The 8,844-nt window shown below is 35.7% G+C and overlaps 1 protein-coding gene across 1 annotated transcript; it reads right to left on the reverse strand.

Annotated features, from left to right (window-relative positions):
* Nucleotides 44-5,123, reverse strand: LOC104714017 (probable cellulose synthase A catalytic subunit 10 [UDP-forming]). Its single transcript, XM_019229591.1, has 14 exons — nucleotides 4,869-5,123; nucleotides 4,240-4,429; nucleotides 3,981-4,153; nucleotides 3,826-3,895; nucleotides 3,553-3,742; nucleotides 3,187-3,453; nucleotides 2,693-3,038; nucleotides 2,443-2,580; nucleotides 2,224-2,349; nucleotides 1,913-2,125; nucleotides 1,548-1,812; nucleotides 1,268-1,461; nucleotides 844-1,194; nucleotides 44-754 (listed from the first exon to the last, which is right to left on the reverse strand). The coding sequence occupies exons 1-14, from the start codon at nucleotides 4,947-4,949 to the stop codon at nucleotides 389-391; spliced, it is 2,970 nt and encodes a 989-aa protein (XP_019085136.1). The 5' UTR covers nucleotides 4,950-5,123; the 3' UTR covers nucleotides 44-388.

The following is an 8,844-nucleotide window of genomic DNA, read 5'->3' on the forward strand; positions in this document are numbered from 1 at the left end:
GAACTACAGTATTTACATCCGTAACCAACGACGACTTTTTCAATAAAGAAAAAGATTAATACAGGTAATCATATCATTGGGTTTATTATAGTAACTTCCCACAAGACCAATAGATTTCCTATACTCATCACACACACTCATTTATAGATAGGGGTAAAGCATGACACTGGGCAGGTCACTCACCCATGAAATTGTTGCTCCCAACCCCAGTAGTGGAAATGAAGGGGTTGATTCGGACCCAAAGTAATGAGAAGACGGATGCAAGAAGCGCAGACCAGACAATGACAATGGTCGGAGTTCGGTTCTGTCTTCCCAAAAGACCCTTCAAGAAAGGGTAAAGATGAGCAACAACCCAAAAAGCAAAAAAGAGCTTTCCCAAGAGCGGTCCTCATGATTGGTACCCAGTGTTTATGGCATAAGAGACACCAGCCACAATACCGACAAGGTTAACAAGTAAGATAGTGGTTGGTGGGATGAGAAGAGATGTCCATTTGAAGACGTAGAGCTCTGCAAAGTCTCCATCTTCATCAGATGCTTTTGATGTGACCGTGAAGTTTGTGTCTATCCCTGCAAACACTTTGAGTAGACCTTGGAACACTGCGAAAAGATGAGCCGAGGTTCCACCAATTACCCAAAACTGCTCGTTCCTCCACCAGTCTTCAAGGGCCACACCACTCCATCTGAGCTCCAAGACTGCTGATGCGTAGATGGATATAAATAGAAGTATGAAACACCAGGTTGCAGAGTTGCTTATCTGCAAATTAAGAACAAACTGTAGTGATGAAAAAAACAATGCAATTTCGGAAAGTGAACTGCATTAGATGGATGAACACCAGGTCTTACCTCAGGTATAATGAACTTGTTGGTGATGAGGCAAAAAGCTGGAAGCATACAATAGGCAAGGAGCGGGATGGATGTAATTGGATAGACAATGGTATTGACATAAGCAAGTCTTTCCAAGAGTTTCAACCTTCCATTATAGCCGTACCATATAGGGCAATGTCTGCTGAGCAGAATCTCGATAGATCCCAAAGCCCATCGAAGAACTTGGTTCAAACGATCAGAGAGATTGATGGGTGCAGATCCCTTAAACGCAGGGCGTGAAGGCACGCAGTAGATCGATGTCCAACCCCTCGCATGCATCTTGAACCCAGTGAGAATATCTTCTGTCACAGAACCGTAGATCCACCCGATCTGAAACCCAAAAGATGAACAAGTTATATCAGACAGAGAACAAAAATACTGGCTTTGTTGTTTGGACTCTGACCTCTTTCCCCCATGCAGTCTTGGCCTCATAACCACAGCTTATGACATGAATCGCCTCCTTCAGAAGAGTTGTTGGGTTGGTTGTCGGTGGAAGACCTCCTTTTTCCATGAAGGTTGCCGCAATAAATACCGGCGACTGACCAAAACGCTTCTCTAGACTTTTCTGGGAGACTAGAGATATCTCATCATCATAGCCTGCAAGAACAAGAATGTTTTATAATGAATTGCCTTATAGCATGCGCAATATGTTTTCACGCAGAAGTCGTGGGACACAGACAGACCTTCAACACCCTCGTCAATGTCTTCCATATTGAAAAGTGGAGTACTGGAGTCACTTCTCTTGATGCTTCTATTTTGTTCATAGTGATATTTCTTGCTACTCGTTCCTGTCTTCCTTGAGCCGAAACAGCTTTTTACAATAATATTAGGTTCGAGATCTTCCTCTGTTAGCACAGGATCATATCCATACAGGGCCTGCCTGTTGAAACAACAACCAGTACCCACATACACAGGACCCTGGATACCATCCAACCCCTTCAAGTTAATCTGCAACACATAATACAAATCTGAGTCAGCTCAAGTGGACAAGAAATGGTCGAGAAGAAAAATAAAAAAACACTGATTGGAATTGAAGAGCTAAACTTACGTCAAAGAAGACAATATTTCTGTTGGCGTATCGATCATTCAAGTCAATGCCGTCGAAACGCTGTGGAAACTGCACATAGCAGCACTTTTTTCCGATTGCAGGGTCCATCAAGAAACACATGGCTTCCTTAACCGCCTTGCTGTTGTTGAAGTAGTGATCACAATCCACGTTCAAAAGATATGCCCCATTAGTAAGAACAGCAGAAACACGGATCTGCCGAATGTATGAAAAGCTCGATTAGGAGAAAGTAAAAGTAATGGACTAAAGGCGATGTAGTCATATCAGAGCATTTTGTAATGGATAAAACGAACCAGGGCATTCATAGCTCCAGCCTTCTTGTGGTGCTGAAATCCAGGACGCTTTTCACGGGACACATAGATGAGCCTAGGTAGCTCATTTCCTTCAGTATCCAATCCTCCGCTATGGCCTAAGAAAACCTGAATTGAAATAAAATCCTTAGCATCAACACACATTCTACAATAGTCCATCAACGAGAAGTTGAATAAAGGGAACGCCTTGTACTAGTGTACCTGAATCATTCCAGGATGGTCTCTAGGGTTGTTACCAGGCCAGGGTGTACCATCCTGCATTGTCCAGCCATCTTCAGGCATCTTCTGTGCTTTAGCGACGAGGATATTGATCCTCACTTTAAACTCCTCATACTCTCTCTGTCAGCATGACATAAAAAAAAAACATGACATTCACTCTTTAGTCTTGTAAATATGTTCAATGGATAAAACAAGTGGAAGCTATTAATGACATTATAGTAGTCCAGTTGACCTTCATTGCACGTCTCTCTTTGACAAAAGAAGGTTGGATCTTGTCCTTCAAGTAATCTATCTTCTGGGAAAAATAGAACTCAGGAGCTCTAGGTTCAATGTTGAATTTTTTGCAAAAAGGTACCCATTTCTTTGCAAACTCAGCCGTTTCAGAAAGGGCTTCAAAAGTAAGCATAGCTGAACCATCATCTGAAACATAACAGGCAACTTTATCGACTGGGTAGTCCACAGCAAGAATTGAGAGAACGGTGTTTGCTGTTACAAGAGGAGGCTCTTTCATTGGGTCCACCGTACTAACAAATACATCCACAGGAGCTAGCTGTGATGGTTCACCATCTCGATCGTATCTGCAATTAAAAAAAAAAAATGACAAGTAAAAAAAAGTTCAAATGCCAAAAAACAAAACACTATAGAAGTTCTTATTCTCAAATGCACTGTTACATAATCACACATTGCAGATATTTAACAACCAATAATAAACATAGAAAGACCAACCTTAAAGTAAGCCTGTCAAGAAAAGTCTCCCTGTTAATGGGATACCATTTTGGAAACTGATCAAGAAGCCAAGAAAAGGCAAACCATATCTCACAAATAACTGAGGTCAACCATAAGGGATATGCATCTTTCACCGGATGAGTCGTACGATAATGCAAGAAGACTCCCAAAATGATGAGCCGGAGAACTATCACTATACGATAAGGTGTCATGCGAGAGGATGGGAAATGAACCACACGGCTCATAGGAAGCCGAGCATCATCAACCCTGTAAGTACAAGATCCATCAATAAACAGATACAAACAGTTCATGCAGATTGAAAACTAAACCAACAAAGTTCTTGTATCCAGCACTTTTAAAACTTACATTTGGAGTTCTTCACCATTTGACCCTGTCCCTTCAAGTTCTCCTCCCTTCCCTTCATGGTATTTACCAGTCATCTGTAACATATTCTTCTCCTGCTTCATCTTCCAACCTTCGATCCTTTCTTTCCAGTCAACATTCCCAAGTCCATAAGAGTTCAAGTCTTTTGATGGGTGCAGGATTCTTACAGGCACTGCATATTTGTATTAAACATGTGAAATCACAATCTGTAGAGTGTTGAGGGTCAAACACAAAACAGCAAAAGTTGATACATACCAGGTATCTGTGGGTCAATACAAGGAGACATAGCAGGTTTCCTATCCGGCGTAGTAATCTCTCCAGAAGCCTAAGTATAGAACATGTCAGTAAAAAAATTGATGCTGTGAAACATTTTATCAACGTTAGAAGACAAATGATAAGTTACTCCCTACCGGATGGCCATGAGTAAGAAGAGAAACTTGTTGAGATTCAAGTCGAGATGATGAAGAGAACTCTCCAGCGCGATCTGGGAGTCTTGCCTTGTTGTTTTCCTGGGTATAACCAAACTCATTCTCGATATCATCAGCATCATCCTCTTTTCCATCTCTTTCAACTCCAGGACTCCCTATTACCAATAAAATGTGTCAGAAATTGAAAAAACAAAGAACTAATAATTCAGAGAGACAACCAGAAGACAATAGCAAAGTATACTACTGATCAATCTAGACTTGCATTGCGGGCAGCACAGAGTTCCATCTTTCCTCTCATACTCATAACAAGATCGACACAAAGGGAAGCCACATTCAGTACAAGAGACAAAGACATTGCCAGTTTCAGTGAGTCCAACATCATCACCACAGATATGACAAATCAGCCCATTCAGATTTTTCAAGGGTTTCAGCTGCACTTTGAGCACAAAACGATGTTAGAAAAGGAGGAAAAACAGAAACAAATTATTATTGGATCTTAACCAAATCATGTTACAAGAACCATCTCCAAGTTATTAGATATATCAAAATTTTGGTAACTTTCAATTAAAGTTAATAGATATTATTTTTGTGACAGAGCAGAAGTTATCTACAGAAACTTTAAGATAATATTAGTCACGGTCGCAATCTGTGAACTAACGAAACATGATTAAGCTAGATTATATCTAAACATGACCAAATCTTTACAGACAAGAACAGAAATGTATTCAGAGTGAGTGAAGTCTATCCAGGAAAAGTTCAAAATTTTGAGCTTCCACTAGTCAATTGTGGTTCAAAAACCAACCAAAGAAACAGAGATATCTGAATTAAAACCCTAAAGCAAAAAAAGAAAGAAAGAAAGAAGAAATCAACCCCATCATCAGAATCGTCTCTGTTCCGAACAAACTCATTTCTCCGGTAAGAACCGGCAACCATGCCGGCGTTTTGCACCATCAATTTAAGCGGCAAAAGAGAGAAGTAACACAGAACCCTAGAAAATCGCCGTAGTAGATACAATGCGGAATTTAAAGAGTTCTTGTGACTATGGTCTATGTCCACTGCTCTCTCACACTTGTCTCTTCACCTCATTACCTCTGGCTTCCACTTCTAGTAGTGTCCACTTTTATGTTTACGTTTCCATATTGTTTCTGTAATAAATTCTACTCTTGGGAATTAAATATTTCAGACGTCAGACCGTTCTAAGTCGCTGTCAGTGCCATAACATAAGGTTAGCCACCACCCACCACTACCTTAAAATCAAACAAAACGATAATTTAATACAAGATGCCAATAAAGGAAAACTATAATTAGATGGAAATTATAAAGATAGACACGTCACATTAGTCCTTAATAGGAATACGTATATGATACCGATGGGTCACCAAACCATCGTAATTAAACAGCTAACATTAGTATGATTATTATTAGGTTTTTTTTTTTTTAACTATTCTTTCGTTAATTTGAAAATTCGGCATCTAAAACTTGTACATTTTTCATTGTTCAAAACAACTTTTAATAAATTACTAGGTTAGCACGGATATATTGTTGGATGAAAGATATAATTAAGATATGATCAATCAGATTAAATACACATTTTACTTTTTTTAAAAACATTATTGTTATAAACAATAACGCAAATATATATAATATATGTATGTATAAATTATATACACTATAACAATAAAAGGAGAGAGACGAGAGGTAAATAAAGGAAGTTATTACTTCTTCTTCTCTCTACTTATGCTTGTGTTGTTGTTACATCGAGGGATATGAACGTATATATAGGGAAGAAGGAAATGAACCTTAGATTAGGGAGTTTTAGGTTTGATAAACGATGTTGTTTTGTTATTAACGAGTTATCGTTAACGATTAATTAACCATGTATGATTCCTCAAACAAATGTGTTATTTGCTGCTACGTTATAACCACANGTTCCATCTCTATCTCCTGAGGAATTGATCTTCTCACGGTAATACTCTTCTTAAATATGACCATCGCCGGATTTTTCTGTGGCCTAAGATTCTCTGATCTCTTTAGTAGATTAAAAGTCTGATTCTTTCTGTTGGGGTTTCTAAGTTGATGATAATTTGTTTGATCTAATGCAGCAAATGCTGAGGTACAATCCAGCTGATAGAATCTCAGCAAAAGTAGCTATGGATCATCCCTACTTTGACAGCCTTGACAAATCTCAGTTCTGACCACTGGCAAATTGCAGGCTTCTATTACCGATCAGGCTTCTCTTTGGAGTTTTGAAGCTAATGGCTCAAATTTCTTTTCACCACCATCATCTTGGTGTCTTATTCTGTGTGCTTAAAGAGATATTTGTACTTACATAAAAGAAACTGAATAGCTTGTTTGTCTAATTGAAGAGAAAACAAATGTGTTATTTGCTACTACGTTATAACCACAATTGCTATTCAAATAGACAAGTAAATTACAGATCACATGGTATTACACAATTGAGAAAACAGGACAAGATACAGAGATCTCCAAAGCTGATTAATGTAAACCGCTGATACATGTATGTTTCATTCATGTGAGCGGTTATGTTTTCTTCCAAAGCCTCAACAACCACACTTTTCCTTTGCTTGGAGGGGGACATTACTTGCTTTTATTTTAGTTAAGCATTTACTACTTAAGATATATTGCTTATGTTAATCGACTCCGCAGCATAAACAACCAAAATTACGAAAATGTCAAGAAAATCAGACCACGCTGAACAGTTTCATATAAGGTTTTTTGATTCAAGTCTGCTTACCATTTCCTTCTATCTACTGATCTTTGCAGTCTCAGATGATCAGATCATGGATGCTTGTTAATATTTGGTCAAATGACAACATCAAATTTGTAAACCGATCTCTAAAATTTAATATTCTACAGATATGGGCATTCGAAATGATATTCATGATACATAAATGCATGTTTTTTTGCAAAAAAACTTGATTGAGCATATCTGGCAAAAATTTGGTGCAACCGCACAATAAATTTTATTCCAAATTCTGTTTAATTTGTTTAATATTTTCAATTTTATAAAATATGTTTACTATTCCGAATTTTATAAAATATGTTTAATATTCTAAAGTTTGTAAAAAATTGTTTTCTATTTTATGTAATATAAAAAAAGAATTGTTTTATCATTTTAGATAATTAAAATTTGATAATTAATAAACAAAAATTAAAAAATTATTATTTAAATGCTTGAGTAACCTCTTTGGAGTTCTCTAGTAATAGGGTGATTTTGCTTAAGTTCTCTTAGAGTTACTTAACTTAATTTATGATTATTTATATAATTAATTANAAAAAAACTTGATTGAGCATATCAGACAAAAATTTGGTGCAACCGCACAATAAATCTTATTCCAAATTCTGTTTAATATGTTTAATATTTTCAATTTTATAAAATATGTTTACTATTCCGAATTTTGTAAAATATGTTTAATATTCTAAAGTTTGTAAAAAATTGTTTTCTATTTTATGTAATATAAAAAAAAAATTGTTTTATCATTTTAGATAATTAAAATTTGATAATTAATAAACAAAAATTAAAAAATTATTATTTAAATGCTTGAGTAACCTCTTTGGAGTTCTCTAGTAATAGGGTGATTTTGCTTAAGTTCTCTTAGAGTTACTTAACTTAATTTATGATTATTTATATAATTAATTAATGTGAGAGTAACTATAGTGGGTTACTCCACTAATGATGGTCTTACGTCTTCTCTCTACTTATGCTTTGTTGCATCGAGGTTAATGAACGTATATATATAGGGAAGAAGGAAATGAACCTTAGATTTGGGGGTTTTAGGTTTGATAAACAATGTTGTTTTGTTATTAACGGGTTATTGTTAACGAGTAATTAATCATGTATGATTTTTCCGTTTGATCACTTAATATTGTGTCTCGTGAAACTATGTCAATAGGCCTGGATATTTTATCCGAACCCGAATCCCGAACTGAAGTAGATGGTTTGGTTCGGTTAATATCCGAACCCGAATACCCACCCGAATTAAATGTAAAAAATGCATCTTAGGAGATTTGAATCCATAACCTTGATCATTTAAGGGTGCATCTTTAACCATTTTGCCATCTTAGTTTTTCTATCGTAAGATGAAATGTTAAATATTTATATATATATACAAGTTTTCTAAAATTTATATTAAAAAAATACGTTTTTTTTGTGTGTTCATGGTTTGATTGAGTTTGGGATATACCCGAATTACCCGAAACCGAACGGGTAATACCCGAACCCGACCCGAAAGTATAAAAAAATTCAAACGGGTTCTATATATCTAAACCCGAAAACCCAAAACCCGAACCCGAATGCCCAAGGCTATATGTCAATAAAAATTCATGAATTATTTAGAATTAACAAAAAATGAAGTTTTTTTCCAGCAGATGAAGAATTCATGCATTAAATCAACAAAAATGTAAACTTCAGAATTTTATTGACATTTTCCCGTGTATTATATGTATATTACCAAATTATTATTTCCTTCACTAATAAATGAAACGAATTAAGGGAATGTATTCAATATAATATTTCAAGTTATTTGAATTTTCATAAGATTTTAAATGATTTTGATGATTTTAGGGAAGTTGGTATAATTTATTATAAAATTCTTTCAAATCATAAGATTTGGATTTCTATTTTTAATTAAACAAATCTTTTTAAATATTTCAGAATCCTTAAAAATATTAAAATTTAAATATCAAGTTGAATACACTCCCTTTAATCTGTTCTTATATAGTCAACCAGAAATTAAATCTTTTTAGTCCTTATTTAATTTAATATTTTTAATCCTTTTCTTAATTAATCGAACCGGTGCTCCTCTTTTCACTTTTTCAGTCCCAA

The sequence above is a fragment of the Camelina sativa genome, chromosome 9 (assembly GCF_000633955.1).
Source record: "Camelina sativa cultivar DH55 chromosome 9, Cs, whole genome shotgun sequence".
NCBI lineage: Eukaryota > Viridiplantae > Streptophyta > Magnoliopsida > Brassicales > Brassicaceae > Camelina > Camelina sativa.

What these genes read in the sequence shown, in the direction of transcription:
- LOC104714017 (XM_019229591.1), bottom strand. Translation starts at nt 4,949, where the DNA reads ATGGTGCAAAACGCCGGCATGGTTGCCGGTTCTTACCGGAGAAATGAG. An exon ending in GAGACGATTCTGATGATGGG is followed by an intron (nt 4,430 to 4,868) that starts GTTGATTTCTTC and finishes CTCAAAGTGCAG; the next exon opens with CTGAAACCCTTGAAAAATCT. An exon ending in AATGGTGAAGAACTCCAAAT is followed by an intron (nt 3,454 to 3,552) that starts GTAAGTTTTAAA and finishes TTGTACTTACAG; the next exon opens with GGTTGATGATGCTCGGCTTC.